Raw genomic sequence first — 20,723 nt, forward strand, 5'->3', positions numbered from 1 at the left:
TAGATTATGTTTGGTTTAAAGTACATGTTTACTTGTGTTGATATGTTTCATATAGGCTATTTATATTTTAAGGAAATCATTGTAAAATTTCCTTTGTCCTCCACTTCCCTAAGCTCCTTTCTTATTGGACAGTCTCAGAGTGATTAGTTTCACAATGACATCTCTAGATAAAAAGTTAAGTCTAGGGCTGGATAGATGACTCAGAGATAAATTGTTTGCCTGTAAAGCTGAGTGACCCAGGTTTGATTCTCCACTACCCACATAAAAACTATATGCACTAGGTGGCACATGTGTTTGGAGCTCATTTTCAGTGGCTTCAGGCCTTGTCATGCTCATTCTCACTTTCTGCTTCTCTCTCACTCTAAAATAAGTAAATAGGGCTGGGGGGATGGCTTAGCAGTTAAGGCATTTGCCAGGTTCAATTCCCCAGGGCCCACGTTAGCCAGATGCACAAGGGAACATGCGTGTCTGGAATTCTTTTGCAGTGGCTGGAGGTCCTGGTGTGCCCATTCATTCCATCTCTCTCTCTGTCAAATAAATAGATAAATAAAAATAAATAGTTTAAAATAAATAATTTTTTAAAGTTAAAAAAAATATATCTAATTGGGTTTGATAGTGCAAGCCTTTAATCTCAGTACTTGGGAGGAAGCGGTAGGAGGACCACTGTGGGTTCAATGCCAGTCTGGGACTACAGAGTGAGTTCCAGGTCTTTCTAGGCTAGTGTGAGACTACTAAATGTTATACATAAAAACTGTTAAAAATGTTTATAATTTCCATCTCTTCCTTCCTTTGCTTCTTTTAGAAACAGTGGATTTGGACGTGAATTAAATCAGATGCATTATGACTTACAATTTTTTTCTTTTTTCTCTGTTTTCCCTATGAACCTGCCCACATGGCTTTTATGATTTTTCAAGGTAGGCTCTCACACTAGTCAAGGCTGACCTGGAATGCACTCTGTCGTCTCAGGGTGGCCTTGAACTCACCCCAATCCTCCTACCTCTGCCTCTTGAGTGCTGGGATTAAAGGTGTGTGCCACCACGCCTGGCTAGATATGATTTTAATTGATTCAGCTCCAATCTAGGCCAAATTAGGAAATCATATTAAAACTTTTCTTAGGTATTCTTACTTTTCATAATGTCCCATTTTTCTTACTGTGCTCATTTCTTTTGTTTCCTTACTAACCCAGGTCCCACCCTGGTACATTACCTGCATGAGTCTTAAAATAATATCTTCTCTCCTGTCTACCCACTAAATGCTACCCCTCTATACTAACCCCCCATGTAATGTAACTACACATTTTATGTTTTATCTTTGTGTCCTTAAAATATACTTTTGGGGAGAGGTCTAGAGGTAGGGATTTGCTCTAGCTCAGGTTGACCTGGAATGAACTATGTGGCCTCAGGTTGCCCTCAAACTTATGGGAATCCTACTACCTCAGCCTGCTCAGTGCTGAGATTCAAGTCATGTGCCACTATGCCTTGCTAGAATTTAATTTTTGTTTGTTTGTTTGTTTTTCAAGGTAAGGTCTCATGGAAGCCTGGGTTGACCTGGAATTTACTATGTATTTTCAGGGTGGCCTTGAACTCACAGCGATCACCCTACCTCTGCCTCCTGAGTGCTAGGATTAAAGGAGTGCACCACCACACCCAGCTAGAATTTACTTTTCGGTACATGACAAAGAGCTAATTAAAAACATATTTTTAAACATCTTTGGCCATACAATGCTTATATTGAAAGTAATCTTAAAGGAAAGGTGGAGGGAGGGCTAATCAAAATCTAAGAGGATGCAAATAAATCATATGGAATCCTCCGGTTTCACACAATGGAACACTCAGGAGCCATAGATCATTGCTAGAAAATTTTCAGTGCCAGGGATGGGATACCTCCAGTGAGTTGTTGGCCAGGGAGGTCTCTGATGCCCCCAAAACATTATAGGCCATTGCCGAGGCCCTTGGTTTCCCACCAGGAATTGATGGTAAGACCCTATTGCTGAAGATTCCACATACATGGGCTGCAAGGCCACTGAGAAATCCTGCTGGAACTGAGCTGATAACGTCCTCCATGTAGACCAGCTGACAGAAAGCTGGAAGAAGCCATTCTACATGGAGTTCAATGGGAGAAAGAGATACCACCAGTGAAGATGCTCAACAGTAGACACTGCAAGCCTTATAATTGGCCAGCCAGGCCAAATGAGACAATGGGTGCAATAGTGGCATGTCTGTCATGGTGAAAACCAACTGCCCTCCAATTGGACAGGAGGCCTGCTCCAATGGGCGGGGGGAATACATCCCTGATACTGAAAACTTAAAACAGGGGTAGTCATGAGCCCTAGGGCTGTAACATCTGCTGATGTCTGGATAAGTGTATATACTATGCTTATCAAACTGCCCAGTAAGCACTTCTCTTAAAATTTATACCCTTATATTAATGCTACTCTCACTTTGGGTAGAGAATCTTCTCTTTTAAGATGGCAGTGACTTTGGGATGACTCAGAAGGTATCATAGTGCTGGAAAGAAGTGACTGGAGTACTGAGTAACATCTCAATCACACCTTCCAAGGATCAGGGTCTAATATGGAAGAGGTGGTAGAAAGAATGTAAGAGCCAAAGGAAGGGTAGGACTCCTTACAACATGCTCCTCCAGACACAAAATGGCCTGCATATCCATGACCTCACCGTGCTTGACACTACCTACACAAGATCATCATAAGAGGAGGAAAAGATCATGACATCAAAATAAAGAGAGACTGATTGAGATGGGAGGGGATATGATGGAGAATGGAATTTCAAAGGAGAGAGTATGGGGGAGGCAAGGTATTACCATGGGATATTTTTTATAATCATGGAAAATGTTAATAAAAATTGAGGAAAAAAAGAAAAGCAAGAAAAAAATTAAAAAATAAAATAATCTCATAAATGGGTCATGGCCCATAAATGTGAAGACAGATAGACTCTGTGTGTCTTTCAAATCACATGCCTATGAGAATGGCAAGCTCTCACCTGGTAAGATACTTTTTCTGAATGTCAACTTAAATCACCACTACTCATAAAGTCAGTTCTTCAGTCAATCCCAGATACAGTTATTACATTTGTACTCAAATCATAGACCCTTAACATATGAATAGTCACTAAGAAATTATTGCCTAAAATTAAACTACAATCAAAAGTAATGAAACTGAGTAAGTAAGCATTGAAACAGAAAAAAAAAAAAAGCTTTCTTAGCACTTGATGTGCATTTCTTTAGTGAGCTGAAGTTACCTTCACATATGAGAATAACATTTGTTGTTTTAGGGTTATAACATCTTGTGAATGTACAGTATTATTAGAGCCTAAAACTTACTCACACATGTGAACAGACTTAGGTAAAAAGAAATTAAAAGAAATATAAGGTAACCCACATCTTTTACCTGTTCAGTATTTTGTGTTATATGTAGAGTGCTTGGTGCACAAGTAGATATTTTCAGAGTTGGAGAATGAAGTTCCTGTTGGGAGGGAGGGGAAGTTTAAAAATGTCATTGAGTAGTGTCCTTTCAAACTCTTCATTATTTCCTCTATTTTACAATAACATTATTATTCACAAATGAAAAAATTCATAGGACTTACTTAGATGTTGTCTATCTTTTCAAAGAGCATACAACTAAATTGTTTTGACAGCTTTTCAAATTACCTAGTGGATAAAATAGTTTCTAGAGCACTTTTGTAACCATGTTCTTTGCGTATTATTAGGTTGTATATTATCCTTCCTTGACAACTGTTTTAATATTCATATGAAAGCCTTTATGTGTCCACAGTGAGCAAAATGCAAAAATCTTTCAACCAATACATTAAACATAAAAATTAGCAAGCCATCATATGTAGCTACCTTTGAAAACATCACTATGACTATTAGCTTCATACTACTTAAAAAAGACTCAATTCTTTATCTGACCTATTCCCAGTTTCATTTCAAAGAGCTGATTGGCTATTGTTTAAGAATGATCACTAAATAAAATAAAGTGATATTAATAAATATTAGATAAAATGATCACCCTATTGCCTATGCTAGAATTGTTTAAGTCTTCCCCAAATTATCAAAGACAGATGTTTTATTATTGTGTACAGAGTTTTTTGTGTGTGTGGTGCGGAGGTTCAAACTCAAGATGTTACCTATGCTAGTCAATTGTGTGAACATTCAAACATATCTCCACCTCTATATTGCACAGAATTGACAGCATTATTCAAGTTACCACACCTTACTCCAATTTACAATAGACTAACATAACTCTAGCATATTTTCCTCCATATGTAATTTTGTTTCTTTAATAAGAGTATTACTGAAACCAGAATCATGGATATTCAAGGAAAGCACTGGCAGCCTCATCAGAATCCAAGCTATATTGTAGGTACAGCAGGTTCTAAAACAGTACTACACATTTTACATTTTATCAAATTTCCACAAATTCTGCATGCTTTTGTATATTTGCTGTCATTTTTGTTCAAATTGCTACATTCTTTGTCTTCTCTTTCCTTATATAAACACCTATAGTGCAAGTTCAGTGTTTCTAGATAGCATATGAATATGTTCCTGTATTTCCTTGCTAGTAGATTAGGAGAATCACTCAGACAAATTCAGAGAATTGCAGATTGTAGAGCAAACTGGTACACTTCCCTTTCATTAGGAAAATAATTACAAATGCAAACATGTATACATGGATCCCACCCACACATCCAAGGGGAATATCATCAGGGAGAGTAAAGAAAGGGGTAGATTTTTGTTATATATTAACACATTTATCCTTTCTCAAAAGATTACTGAAATATATTACTAGTACATATTAATTATACAAAGGGTTTCATTATGACATTCACATACATGCCTGCAATGCATTTTGATTATATCCATTTACTTCTACTAATCCTTAAAAATAGCCATTGCCTGTTTCATATGAAGTGATAAAAATATCTGTGAATGAATAAGTGATGATAATATCTTAATTTAAAGCATACATCAGGAATAAGAATCCTTCTAGTAGACCTTATAAGTGTTTAATTTCATGTAACTTATCTGTATATAGGTGACTGAAGCCCTTCATGTTAGAATGATTAAATTCAATGAACAGTGATACGTTTTTTTCTTATGCCCTTTGTACCACAGCCCAAGATTCCTGATAGTCAAATAACTTAAGGCATGGATGGGGTGTGTAGTTATCATGATAAAATAGAAATGTTCCTAGGGTTGTAGTCAGGAGCCCTTGGTTTTATTCTGAGTTAAAGCACTAGCCAGCTCTTGATATTGAAGAAGTCATGTCATCACAAGCTTCAGTTTCCTCATGTGAGAAATGGGATGTGGGTGTGGGTTAGGGTGAATTAGGAGAACTTTAAGCTTGTTTTATTTCTGAAAGACGATTCTATGAATATGGGGGTTCATTTCTAACTTATTTTTCCAAACAAACAAAACAATTTCAAATTCTTTAAACTTGCTAGTCTTGTTTTCCTTTGAAGATGATGATAACTGATGCTTATTAGTTAAGAATTTCTATGCCACATATTTTACATAGATTATTTTTTTATTTCAAAACTTAAAAGGAAGGAAGGTACCAGTACAACCACATTATACTTATGAGTAATGCTGGACAAAGATAGGTTAATTAACGAGATGAAGATCACACTGCTAATACTAAGTGTTAGAGTTCTAACTCAGGTAGCACATGACTCTAGAACACATGCTCTTAATCACTGTATTTTGCCACCTGCATACCTTGCTTGACTGTATTTTCTGTTTTTTCAAGTCGTGGAACTTAATTATATAGGAAAGTATCATCAGTTCCTATAATAAGAGGCGATCTATATCTCTTATGTGTTTTTCAAATTATTTGCTGTGAAAAGTATCTTTTCTATTGTCATGTAGGGGATTGAGCCACAGCCTTTGCATACTAGGAAAAGTATCACTGAGCTACATCCTTGGTCATTAAATTCTTTAGAAATATTTAACTGTGTTGCTCAGGCTGGTCTCATGGTCTTCCTGCCTTAGCCTTCTAGGTACTGAGATTATAGTCATGTACCACCACACCTAGCTCAAAACAAATTTGGGATTTTTAGAAAATGTGACACTCATTCAAAAGTGGCTGTCTGAGGGAGTATCCCTGACTAAATAATTTAAGCGGCCATAAATACAGTGGAGCTTTTTTATATAGTACATGATACATTTACAAACTGTATTCATGGGGATTTATATTGAATAACATGTCAATAAAATTTTTGATATAAATTGAGAAAAAACACTAAATTTTTATTTACTACTTATATAATTTTAATCCCTTCAATTTTTATTAGTAAGGCCCTACCTTTGGTAAAATATACAGCATGTTATTGAGGGTTTCTTTTAATTCCTGTGACTTAAAGCTGGTAAATACATAAACATCACATTGTTGTAAGATCTCTTTATATATAATTTCAGTGAAAATTTATTCGTAATTATGTGGGCTTAGGTCTGGTATAAAATTCAGGTCTGTTTGTCCTGTGCTGCCTGAGGTAATGATCTTGAACTTTGATAAAGTCATAACTACACTGTTGCTTCTCTCCCCCATCTACATTTTATGAAGTAGATATGGCTTTACAATTTTTTTTAAGATCAGAGCAAGTTAAAATCAGTCATATTTTGAGATAATTTCACCACATCACTTATGATAATTTTCCACATCTTAGCACATATGAAATCAGAACTTGGGAATGTGGTTCCAATAGAGAATTCACTCTTCATAAAAACGTATCTATTTCCAACTGTTAAAATAGCTATATTTTTCAGAGTCAAATCAGTTGAAGTATAAATGGCCCCAATTTTTCAGTTATTTACCACAGTGAGAGTGCTTATGGTAGTCTCAAAGTACAATGAACAAAGAAGTGAAATAGGATGCAGAGAGTCATTATTCTCCTCTGGACTAATGGAAAACCTCCAAAATTTATGGTATATAGTTAACTAGATGATTATTTCCATAATGTAATTGAAAATCAGAATGGAAGAAATTTTGGCATTTAATACATTTTTGATGCTTTTCATAAGATGTAAAAATATAGATAGGCAGTCATAAAGTGACTTATAAAAAGTGGACATGTCTAAGTTGAAACATTTTATTATATAACAATAGTTAATTGAGACCATATTATGGAAATATGAGCAGGTTAGTAAGCAGAACATTCATTAAATTTCTTCAAATAACTTGTGAAAATTACTTTGAACTATTTGTTCATTAGTTTGTTTTTATAATGGACATATTTTTATATAATAGTATAGAGAGATATAAAAGATGAAGAGAACATTTTATTTTCATGAGAGGTATCAGATAGCAGATAAAAAATGTTCCAGGGCTGGAGAGATGGATTAGTGGTTAAGTGCTTGCCCATGAAGCCTACTGACCCCAGTTCAAGGCTTGATTCCCCAGGACCCAAGTTAGCCAGATGCACAAGGGGGTACATGCATCTGGAGTTTGTTTACGATGGCTGGAGGCCCTGGCACATCCATTCTCTCTCTCCTCTCTCTCTACCTCTTTCTCTATCTGTCGAACTAAAATAAATAAGAATAAGCAATAAAAAAAATTAAAAAAATGTTCCAAATAAAAGTTGAGTAGAGTGCATAAGAACTTTAAGAGGTTTGCCATGGAAAATTTGACAGTTATGAGATAACTTGAACCTAAGAAAATCAGAGATTTGATAATAAGCTTACACTTGAGGGAGGGAATGAAAATTTGATTACTTCATCATGTCTAGATTGTTGAGAGCTATGAATATTGGGGATTATATTTAGAAAACAAAGGTTTACATTTTCACTGAAAAATAGATATTAGAAGATGGATTCAACAAAATGAAAGGTCCATATGTACCAGATCCCAGCAGACGTGAAAGTCAACCTAAGAAATTTATATATCTTGATTGTTGATGACAGTTTTATGGGCAGAGAAATAATATAAATATTTAGGTAATTTATGAAACTTTCATACAGAAGATATTTTGGATATTATTAAGTTTATGAATAATTTAAAATAATTTTATGCTGGAAACTATAGCCTAATTTAGTCATTTTTGCATACTTGTGACAAAGTATCTGACAAAAGCAAGTTAAAGGAGGAATCATGCATTTTCACTCTTGGTTTCATAGTGTTTGGTCCATAGATGCTTAGTGCCATCAGATCAGAATATGCTCACATCATAAGGGATCAAGAGAGCATGAGCAATGAAGTATCTAGGGATAATGTACCTCTAAGGAGTGGCTCCCAAAGACCTCATTCTTTCACCTTGATCCTATTTCACAAAGTTTCTAGAACCTCCCACACTTGCACCACCTGCTCAAGAACAACTGCTCAAAACCAGAGATAGTGAGCGGCATTTCGGATTCAGTCCACAACATTATACAAACTAAAGAAGATGTAAGAAAATGGTTAAATCTTTTAGGGGAAAATATAAATAATGCACATGAACACAAATATATAATGATGGAACTCCAGGATTATTTATTTTGAATTATTTAAAGTGCTTGGGAGGGGGATCAGAGAGTTAAGTGCTTCCAGAACAAGCATGAGGGCCTGAGATCTGATTTCCAGCTTCCATATAAAATGCTGAGTGCGGTGGCCTGCACCTGAAATCTAAGCTCTGAGAAAGTGGAGATAGGGAATACGTGGGACTTACTAGTGGTTGTCTACTAGAATCAGTGAGCTTTGGGTTCAAGCACAGACCCTGTGTCAAACAATAAAGGGAGAGCCATTGAGGAAGACATATGACATGTTATGGTAGTTTTTTTTTTTTAATGGGAAAATCTTGGGAAACATTACTGATATATTAACCCACTACAGAATAACAGACTGGAACTTAATAAATAAAAGCACTTCACCTAAGCAGGATCCAGTCTTCAGAGGAAAAGGAAATAATACAGCATGTATTTTGATATAAAGATAATCATTGACACTAATGAAAAAAACTATAAAAATTATGAACAAAACAAATTATTCACTCCTTGTAAACAACATATTTAATATGGAATGTGCATTTATGCTATTATTTTATTATTGGTATTATTTTATTATCCATCAGGATCTTGCTATGTAGTCCAGATTGCCCTTAAATTCATGGTACTGCCTCACTCTCCTGAGTGCTGAGATTACAGACAAGTGACAGCACAAAGAAGTTATGTTATTTGTGTTCATCTATGTTAGTTAAAATTTTATCTAAAGGATGTTAGGTGTTTTATATTGGCATAATATGGAAGAAAATGACCATGAAATATAACAATGAATAAGATAGCAGAGGATTTATAATGTAAATTAATCAAATAATCCCAGCACTCAAGAGGCAGAGGTAGGAGGATTGCCATGAGTTTGAGGCCGCCCTGAGACTCCATAGTGAATACCAGGTCAGCCTGGGCTAGAATGAGACCCTACCTCAAAATACAAAAAAAAAAAAAAAAGAAAGAAACTATTCAGCTTCATGTGATCCCTTTGGTTGAGTGACTTTAAGATCGTGAGCTACTGGGGTTTTGTTCAAGAAGTCTTTTTCCATTCCTATATCATGGAAAGTACTTCCTAAATTTTCTTCCAGTAGCATTCGAGTTTCTGGTCTTATATTGAGGTCTTTGATCAACTTGGATTTGAGTGTAGTGTATGGGAAAATGTATGGATCAAGTTTCAGTTTTCTGCATGTGGTTATCCAGTTTGTCCAGCACCATTTGTTGAAGATGCTGTCTTTTTTCCAGCCTATATTTTTCAGGCCTTTCTTGAATATCAAATAGCTATAGTTGCTTGGCCCAAAGTCCGGGAACTTAAGTCTATTCCATTGGTCTATACTCCTGTTTTTATGCCAGTACCATGCTATTTTTATTACTATGTCTTTGTGATATAGCTTTAGATCAGGTATGGTGATGCCACCAGAGGTATTTCTTTTGCTGAGGATATGTTTGGATATGTGAGGTCTTCTGCTTTTCCATATGAAATTTAAGATCATTTTTTCTATCACTGTGAAAAACACTGTAGGGATTTTAACTGAAATTGTATTAAATCTATATATTGCCTTTGGTAGGATTGTCATCTTCACAATGTCAATTCTGCCTATCCAGGAGCATGGGAGGTCTTTCCATTTTCTCAAGTCCTCCTCAATTTCTTTTTTGAGGGTTTTTATGTTTTCGTTGTATAGATCTTTCACTTCCTTGGTTAATGTTATTCCAAGGTATTTTATTTTATTTTTTTGTTGCTATTGAAAATAGGACTATGTCTCTTATTTCTTTCTCTGTATCTTTGTCATTTGCATATAGAAATGCTACCGATTTTTGTGCATTGATTTTTTATCCTGCTACTTTGCTATAGGAGTTAATCACCTTCAGGAGTTTTGGGATGGAGTCTCTCGCGTCTCTTATATATACAATCATGTCATCAGCGAATAGAGCTAACTTAACTTCTTCCTTTCCTAATTGTATCTTTTATTTCCGTCTCCTGTCTTATTGCTTGACCTAGGACTTCCAGTACTATATTGAAAAGCAGAGGTGGGGGAAGACATCCCTGTCTTGTTCCTGATCTTAATGGGAATTCCTCTAGTCTATCTACATTAAGTATTATTTGGGCCTTTGGAGCTTTGTATATTGCCTGCATTATGTTAAGATATGTACCAACTAAGCCAATTCTCTCCAATGTTTTGATAATGCAGTGATGTTGTATTATTTCAAAGGCCTTTTCTGCATCTATCAAAATGATCATGTGATTTTTATGTTTAAGCTTGTTTATGTTGTGTATTACATTGTCAGATTTCCTTATGTTGAATCACCCTTGTGTTCCTGGGATGAATCCCACTTGGTCAAGGTGGATAATGCTTTTGATGTGTTGTTGGATTTGGTTTGTGAGTATTTTGTTCAGGATCGTTGCATTTAAGTTCATTAGGGAAATAGGCTGGTAGTTTTCTTTTCTTGTGGCATCTCTGCCTGGTTTTGGGATTAGGGTGATACTACCTTCATAAAAGGAGTTGGGAAGCTTTCCCTATTCTTCAATTGTGTGGGCACAGTTTTAGGAAGATTGGTTTGAGTTCCTCCATGAAGGTTTGATAGAATTCAGCTAAGAAGCCATCTGGACCTGGACTCTTCTTTTTGGGGAGGTTTTTTCTTACTTTTTCAATCTCTGTGAGTGTGATGGGTTCATTGAAGTGATTAATCTGCTCTGAGTTTAGCTTTGATAGATGGTATGCATCCAGGAATTTTTCCATCTCCTCCACATTATCCAGTTTTGTGGAGTAGAGGTTTTTGAAATAAGTCCTGATGATTCTCCCAATTTCACTTATGTCTGTTGAGATCTCTCCTTTTTCATTTTGAATTTTGTAATTTGAAGCTTCTCCTTTTTATTTTGAGTGATCAAATTGGCCAGGGGTTTGCCAATCTTGTTTATTTTTTCAAAGAACCAGCTTTTTGTTTTGTCAATTGTCTTGTTTCTTTGGTTTCCAATTCATGAATTTCTGCTCTGATTTTAATTATTTCTCTCCTTCTAGAGCTCTTTGGGTTGGAATTTTCTTGTTTTTCCAGTGCCTTTAGGCGGATGGATAGATTATTGATTTGGGATCTTTCTGTCTTTTTTATGAAGGCATTGAGTGCTATGAATTTTCCCCCGAGGACTGCCTTCATTGTGTCCCATAAGTTTTGGTATGATGTATTCTCATTGTCATTCAATTCCAGGAATTTTGAAATTTCATTTTTTATTTCATCCACTATCGATTTATTGTTTAATAGTGTGCTGTTCAGTTTCCAGGTGCCATTGGGATTCTTGGTGGGCCTTTTGTTGTTGATTTCTAGCAATATAGCATTGTGATCTAATATCAAACAGGGAATTATGTCAATTTTCCTAAATATGTGGAGGCAGTCTTTGTGACCCAATATATGGTCTATTTTGGAGAATGTTCCATGGGCTGCTGAGAAGAATGTGTAGTCTGTGGATTTGGGATGGAAAGTTCTATAGATGTCTGTTAGGTCTAAGTGATCTATGGTTTTGTTGAGCTCTCTTACTTCCCTGTTGAGTTTCTGTTTGGATGATCTGTTTATCACTATCTTAAACAGTCACTCAACCTATGGGATCACATGAAGCTGAAGAGTTTCTTTACAGACAAGCATACAATAAGCAAAGCCAATAGATTACCCACTGAATGGGAGAAAATATTTGCGGGTTATCCAACTGACAGAGGCATAATCTCTAGAATCTACAAAGAACTCAAAAATCTAAACAGTATGAAGTCAAACACCCCACTCACAAAATGGGGCAAAGAGCTGAACAGGCAGTTCACAGAGGAAGAAACACAAATGCAAACACACAATTAAGAAAATGTTCATCATATCTAATCATCAGAGAAATGCAAATTAAAACAACTATGAGATTCCACCTTACCCCAAAAAGGACAGCAAACATCAAAAAATCAAACAAAAATAAATGATGGCGAGGATGTGGAGAAGTAGGAACACTCATCCACTGTTGGTGGGAATGTAGGATGGTACAACCACTTTGGAAAGCCATATGGAGAATCCTGAAAAAGCTGACTATAGAGATACCAACAGACCCAGTCATTCCCTTACTGGGCATCTACCCTAAACCAACCATGTTTGTAGCGGCTCAATTCATAATATCTAAGAGCTGGAATCAATCCAGATGTCCATCACTAAAAGAATGGATAACTAAGATGTGGTATATCTACACAAAGGAATTCTATACAGCAGTAAGAAAAAATGACACAATGAAATTTGAGGAAAAATGGTGGAACCTGGAAGAGATCATTCTCAGTGAACTTACACAATCACAGAAAAAAATCACCACATACTCTCACTCATCTACAGCACCTAACCTGAATCTACCCAAGATGCCTTACATATCCAGCAAGCACCTCATGGACTAGACACTAGGATGGATGGGGAGGGAGGGCATCCAAGGGGTGGGGAACACTAATCTAGACCCAAATGGCAATGGTACCATAAAATTCTACTTCCTGAAAGGCAGACCATATGGCTGAACTTTCACCAGGCCCTTACAGGAAACACCTAAACTACAAGACACTGGAGAGGGTAGGATCAAGTCTACCCTAAATCTACATCTTCCCTCCCTCCCACCCCCCCTCCATAACTCTTGTACATTAGTTATGTTTTTCCTCATTTTCTTAGTGGGCACTGACCTGTAACTTGCAGTACCAGCATGGGGCTATCATCCACAATGAGCTTTTGATCAGAGAAACCTACATGGTTTCCTAAAAGAATGACAGATTTTTGTCAGAATACTTGATGACCCACCAAAGATCAGTGGTAAGACCATATTGCTTAAGACTCCATATGCAGCTGACATGTAAAATGGAATGGCATGGCTGGAGGCCAGGAGAGAGTCAGTCCCCAGATAGTCAGCATGTCTAGTGCCAGAAAGTGCTACATGGGTGACTGGGGGAAATGACCAATATCTGTCCAAGCAACTCATGGTCTAACTTACTTAGCAACAAATAACCTGTTGTGATGCCCACACAAGTGCAATAGTGGCACACAGCCATGGTGGGGAACCAACTACTCTTGATTTGGCTAACTGATCCATTCAGTGGTGTGGGACCCATAGCTGTAGCTGGAATACAAGTCAGAACCATATCCAAACATAAGCCCACTCTCCAATATCAAGCTACCATCAATCATGGGGTACAAGAGGGCCTACACCTATTAAACTCTGTATTAAAAAAGTAAGTGTTATCTCATTTGTCCTGGTGCTTACGCTCTGTTGGAGAATCTGCTTCTCTTTTTCAGATAGATGCAGATCCTAAGGAGAGAGCCACCCCATCATACCTCAAAAAGGCCCCAACTGAAACTAAGGAAAATTGGCAAAACAAGCAAAGGCGCTGTTTTCCTGATAAATCAGATAACAGAACAAGGGGGATGGAGACCAACACAGAGAAAAATCAACTCCTATCAAATCAGACAGCCAGCGCCTCAGAGGCCCCCAACCCCTCATCACTGAAGCAGACCAAAAATGAACCCAACATAGCTCAGGGAAATTTTGCGGAAGATGGGGTGGAAAGAATGTCAGAGCCACATGTTGGGTCATGATATGCAGAGACATTTCTCTTACCCATAACTGTGGGCTAACTCCACAATGCATGAACCATATACCTCAACAAGAAGCGGCCAATGGGGAGGGGGTAGGTCACGGATGAGCCTAATAATGGTACCTAACTGACTGTATTTGCTGAATAGAAAACTAATAAAAAAAATTAAGAAAAAAAACAAAAAAAAGAAATAAACAAAAAAAAACAAAAGCAAATGCATAGACAAGGAATATAAAATCTTATCTAATGAGGGGTCTGGAGAGATGGCTCAGCAGTTAAGGTGCTTGCCTACAAAGTCTAAGGACCCAGGCTCGATTCCCCAGTACCCACTTAAAGCCAGATGCACAAACTGTTGCATGTTTTTGCAGTTCATTTGCAGTGGCTAGAGGGCCTGGCATACTTTCTCTCTCTCTCTCTCTTTCTCTTTCTCTCTCTCTGTTTTTCTCTTTCTCTTGACCTCTCCTTTCTTTCTGTCAAATATTTTTTGAATATTACATAATGATTATAAGCAAACATAGACCTGAATCTAGACTGGTGTATTTTTATGTCCCAATTTTGCAATATATTGGTGTATGGTCACATTTCTGTACCTCAACTACCTGTTCTGGAAAAATGAGAAGTGATTGAACTTCACCTAATAACATCCACAATTAATTCAGAAACTAAAAGAGAAAGGAGTCATTGCAGAGAAAGAACGAAAAAAGAAAGCCACATCATATACCCAAAAGAAAGAAAGAAAACTTGAGCACATTGGCATGTATATTCAAGCCCAAATACTTGGGATGCTAAGGCAAGAGGTTCTTTTAAATCCAGAAGTTTTAGAACGTGTTGGGCATTACAGAGATACTTCACTTCCCTTTCCAATAAAAGTAGAAGGAAGGAAGGAAGGGAAGGAGGGAATCACATTCTGATTAAAGGAAAGCACTTTTCATTTTTATCCCACCCCAACCAGTTCCTCTGTCAAAGAATACACTTTGTCAAAAGAAAAGATAGATCAATTAAAAATACATGTATATATACATATACCTTTTCATCCAGTTCATCTTTTAGAGTTTTATGAGTTTAATTCTATTGAAATATTCACATTAACCTTATATAATGTGAGGTTGTATCTTCATTACTTTTTTCATTCGCCTGTGGCGTTATAGCTGATGTGTCATTAATTGGCAACAATCTGATCAGATGTGGGGTCTTTTTGGCAACACAAATTCCTTTAATTGCAATGATATTAGAGGTAGGTTTCTATAAACAAGTTTATATAAACAAGGACTAGCTTGAGTGTATAGAACCACATGGTTCAGTAGAACTTTCTGCAGTGGTGGAAATGATTTATATCTGCACTATCCAGTATACAAGCAACTAGCCACATTTGAAGCTTTATTATTTAAAATAAAACTAGTGTGACAGAAGAACTAAATTGGATTTTAAAATTAAAATGTGAGTGTTGGTAGGAACATGTGGCTAGTAGCTACTGTGTTGAAAATGCATCTCCAAAGAAAACAATAGTACGAGGTTGACAGTGAGATAGCTTTAATGTTTGGTGTAACATTATACTTAATAAAGAAAAAAGATACATGGCAAATTTCTAAAGCCCATCTCATATATTGGGTTCCAAGTTCAAAACCTGAGAGCATGAAAACTTCCAAATTATACTTTCTGAAGGATACTTATACCACTAAATATTATAAATACATTTTATTTCAAGTCTTTTGATCACATACTGTACTATATTTTACATTGTATAATTATTTTAATGTTTTTCCTGTTCAGTCTTTTTAGTTAATGGAAACCTAATAATCTTTTAAGCTTATGGACCTGCCTAATGTTTCCAACATCAAAGAAACTTTTACATTGTAGTGCTATCATTTAGTTTATTATTTTGCTCATGCAGGAAGAGACTTTTGTTGGTTATATTAATAAAAGTCAAGTATAGGGGGCAGTCGTGGTTGTGCATGCCTTTAATCTCATGGTGCTGACTCAGGAGGTAGCGGTAGGAGGATCACCATGAATTCAACGTCACCCTGAGACTACATAGTGAATTCCAGGTCAGCCTGAGCTAGAGTGAAATCCTACTTCAAAAACAAAAGAAAATTAAGTGTAGGAATGCAGAGATGGTTTAGAGGTTAAGGCACTTGCTCGCAAAGCCTAAGGTCTTAGGTTCAATTCCCCAGTACCCACATAAGCCAGCTACATAATGTGGCACATGTGTCTGGAGTTCATTTGCAGTGACTGGAGGCCCTGGTGTACCCATTCTCTCCCTCTCCCTGTCTCTCTCTCTCTTCCTCTTTCTCTGTCTCTCTCAAATAAAGAAAGGAAAAAAAACAAGAAAGATATTCTTTTAAAAAATCAAGTCTAAAACTGAAGAAAATTAAGCTATTACTTGCTAAGTGCTAGATATTATGTTGGATACCTTCATATCTATCTCATTCAGTGATCACCACAGTCCTGAAAAAAGCTATTATTTTCCCATGTTTCCAAATGAGAAAACAGAGATCCTGACATATCAAGTCACTTACTCAAGTAATTCAATACTCCATCCTTAACTATGTGTCAGGCACTGTGCTATGTGTTTGCTACTTTATAATTCCAGTTGACTATAATAATAAACAAATGAATTGGCTGTGATTATTTTACATAAGAAGAAAATGGCAGGGGACAAGTTTCTATGCAGGAAATTAGATCCAAGAAGTTTCAAACCTAAACTACATTATAAGACACTAAAATTATAATGTTTCATAGCTCTCTTATGTCAAAGTCACTTCATGACACTGAGCATTTATTATTTGCAGCTTTCCATGACCTCACATTGAACAAATTTTATTGACATTTTCTCCATGACTACTCTAAAGCCAGAAACCTCTGAACCTCTTCAAGGTATATTTGTTCACTTTCACATTCCTGTTGATGGTGCTGGCTAAAGTGCTCAAGATATCCAAGTAATAGTAGATACAAGAGAGACCAATGAGAATGTTAATTAATTATGTAACATGCTTAGTGCAGGATTTGTTCCTTCAGTATACAAAAGCATGTTGAAATGAATATGGAATTGTTCCATGATATTTAAGTTAATTTTTAAAAATTATATTGCATTAGTATATATTATGTTATATATTATTATATAAGTATATGTAATATTATATGTAATAATTATTATATAATTTATATATTAATATATATTTCAGGAAGGCAAGTCATAGGACCCTGGTGGATGCCCCTGTGAATCTCAAATTCCAAAAAAAATCACTGAAAGTAAAAATAATGAAGAACAATCTAGACAAAATAGTTTCAAGAGAAGCAGTATCTTCCAAAGCTACCAGACATTTATGCAGACAGAATCTTTCAGGGCAAACTATCATTTGGATAAATTCCCTGATTCATGTAGGAGATGCTTTTTTGGAGGTAGGGTCTCACTGTAGCCCAGGCTGACCTAGAATTCTGGCTCCCAAGTGCTGGCATTAAATGAGTGCACCACCACACCCAGCCTAGGAGATGCTTTTTTAAGAAACTTTCAAAGCCAGTAACATGGCTAAACACCTGCCTTAGGTCATTGTTGAGATGTTATTCTTAACTGTATATAATAACAAACACATAAGTTATAATGAAAGAAAGAAAGAAAGAAAGAAAGAAAGAAAGAAAGAAAGAAAGGAAGGAAGGAAGGAAGGAAGGAAGGAAGGAAGGAAGGAAGGAAGGAAGGAAGGGAGGAAGGATAAAAAGAAATTGCTAAAAACAAAGAACCACTTTTTTGAATAGCTTCTGACGTGAAATTTAGTTTCAAATGTATTTATTTAGAAAGGTTCTTAACATTCAAATGGAGTTTAAGAGCATGACAAATATCCCAGCTATCACCATGATATCACCATGAAAAGTTAAGAAGTGAAATTAGAGTCAGGACAGTTGAAGAAATGTTCTGTTCTATGTACGGAATCCCCTGCCCATGACCATCCCATACTGCCAGCATGCCAATGCCATTGACTGAAAATTGGCCCAGAAATGTATCAGGGATCCTTTAAACAAGAGACAATTGTCATGAACATTTTCATGCAGCAATTAGTTGTGCTAACAATTTCTACAGCTTCATTTAATTATAAGCACAAAAGGGATGGTCAAAGCTGAAAACACCAGTCCCTTTATCCTATGACCTCATTCTTTTTTTCAAGCAACCTACTTCCTTGAACAATAATTCCCTTTAGTGACCACACCTTTGAACAACAATTTATAATGCAACACACCCCTTCCCACAGAACAGGAAAATTTTCTGGTAATATCTAAAAAAATCTACATAGTTAGGGGGGAAATCCACAATCTTTGTAACCAAAGACAAAGGAAAATAACCTGTAAACAAACTAACTTATACCAAAAGTGAAGAATTATTGGGTGCAAAGACCATTTATAAATGCACATTTTCCCCTAAGAAGTGCCCTACAGTTGTAAATTTAAATTCTACAGAATGGTAAACTTTATAAACCACATATTAATAGGTAGTATTTGGCTGAATAAATCAAATCAAATATTTTGTACAACAAAATACTCATAGCCACAATACAAAATAACCTTTTGAAATACAGTTTCAGTATGCAGATGGGTCACCTACAGACTGATTCTTTATGATTAACCTCAAAAGGACTTTCTTTGAACAAGAAAATGGTATTTATCCAGATCTCAGTTCTGCCTTCAAAGCAAGCATGTAATAAACATTTGTTGACTGCAATTTTAAATATTTTATTTTAATCTTTTCTCACAACAGATCTTCTCACTAATGGAAAATAGCTTGCTTTTCATGAATAACTAAATAACCCAAAGGGGAAATAATGTAAGTCCAATGAGCAATCCATGTCAATGTTGTTCATTTAAGGAAAAATGCCATTTCAAGTTATTGATGGTAATTTAACATTTAAATGATAAAGATTGAGTTTGAAAGGTTTTGTTTATTGCAATTGACTTCAAGTAACTTCTATAGCAGTATTAATTTATTTACAAGACCACATTGGGTTTGAATATGTGTCTGATTTTGTTTGATTATAATTGGTCATGTGTATAACCTTAATAATTTAAATACTACTATAATTCAGATAGCTTAGTAGCAACTGGTACCTACATTTAATTATCTTGAAGAAATCTGAAATTATTAACCTCCCAATGGAACATTCTAGGAGATAAATCCCTCAGATTTACTTTCCAGTTTACAAATCCTTTTATCCCACTGTGTCTAGTTGACCAATCAAGCTCTAAAACCATAATTTATACAAAAATAGATTGACTTGGGTCTATTTCAAGACTTCTAATTCTTTTTATGGACTTTATTCCTATTTTATGCCTTCTATGTTTCCTTTTAACTTTTTGACTGCTTTAACTGATCATAAATTTTATATCTGAAAAAAGTAATCTCTTATTCAGACAAATAACTGAGAAAATGATAAACTCTAGATAAGAAGCAAAGAAACATTATATACTAACATGTGCACACACATTATATATACATATATATATATATATATATATATATATATATATATATACACACATATGTATAGAGAGAAAAAAAAGAATTTTAAATATGTTGGCTCTCTGGTATTAACAAGGAAAGTTAAAAAAAAAGAATTTTAAATATGTTGGCTCTCTGGTATTAACAAGGAAAGTTAAACCAAGTAACAAACAATAAAGCATGACTAAAAAATGTCCTTTAATCAATGTTTATCATTTGCAAAATTTCTGCTTTTGAATGTGTATCTATTTAATGTTTTTACTAGAATATTCACATAAAAGGCGCTACATATGTTAAAAATAATTATGACAAATATGTTGAGTTTAGCATTCCTATGATAATAGTAATTGCTGTATTCAACCGTAATTGTTTTGCATCCACTAAGAATCAGATGATAGCAAAGTCATTAGACATTATTATGTTAATGTTGAATATTGGAATGTAAATTTGCATCATTATTGTCAGTTATGCAAACTAATAATCTTTACCTTTATATTTTTTCTTCCCCTTGACCTTAATATGTTGAAGTTGTTCTCAGCTAAGAAATTGTTAGCAGTAAACTCGTGTTTCACTAAAATTAAACTAAGTGTTAAATAAAAGTAGAATTGCTGCACGTAAAGTTTGGGGATTTTCTGTGTCTTTGAGAAATTTGAAGAATCATTTTATCATATACTTTATAAATGTTGCTTCATATCCTAATTATGGGTTTTAGAAAAATAACCCAAACTCTTTCCAATTCATATAATTGCATTAGATAATATAAAATCCTAATGTTGATTTTTGAGACAAGTTGTATCTTAACAACACAATTTCAGTTTGGATAGAAGCTTTCAAAAAGCTTATGCTATGCAAATTTAATAAAATTATAGTCAAAATAAACCTGAAGCTATTATTGTATATAGTCTTTAAGTCTTACTTTTTATGTGCTAGCAAGATTAACATAGGTATTAGTATGAGAAAAAAACCCTTAGAAGCAAATTCATTTCGATTTTAAGGTGAATTATAGATCTCTCTTTTGTAGCTTCAATTTAACCACTGTTTAAGTCCTGTTTTCCTTCCATAATCCTATACACTCTCTTCTACCACTGTTTTATAACTTATTCAGTTAGTATGGACAAGAATTGATGGTAATTTTGAAACATACAGAGAAACTAAGACATTTGCACCTGTCACTTCTTCTGAAG

At 35.4% G+C, this 20,723-nt stretch overlaps 1 protein-coding gene across 1 annotated transcript in view; it reads right to left on the bottom strand.

Annotated features, from left to right (window-relative positions):
• Positions 1-20,723, bottom strand: part of Pof1b (POF1B actin binding protein) — a 90,734-nt gene that overhangs the window by 68,938 nt on the left and 1,073 nt on the right. The window contains exon 3 of the mRNA XM_004669612.2: positions 3,407-3,481. Within this exon, the coding sequence (XP_004669669.2) occupies positions 3,407-3,481 (75 nt within the window). The remainder of the gene's footprint in view (positions 1-3,406; positions 3,482-20,723) is intronic.

The sequence above is a fragment of the Jaculus jaculus genome, chromosome X (assembly GCF_020740685.1).
Source record: "Jaculus jaculus isolate mJacJac1 chromosome X, mJacJac1.mat.Y.cur, whole genome shotgun sequence".
Taxonomy (NCBI): Eukaryota; Metazoa; Chordata; class Mammalia; order Rodentia; family Dipodidae; genus Jaculus; species Jaculus jaculus.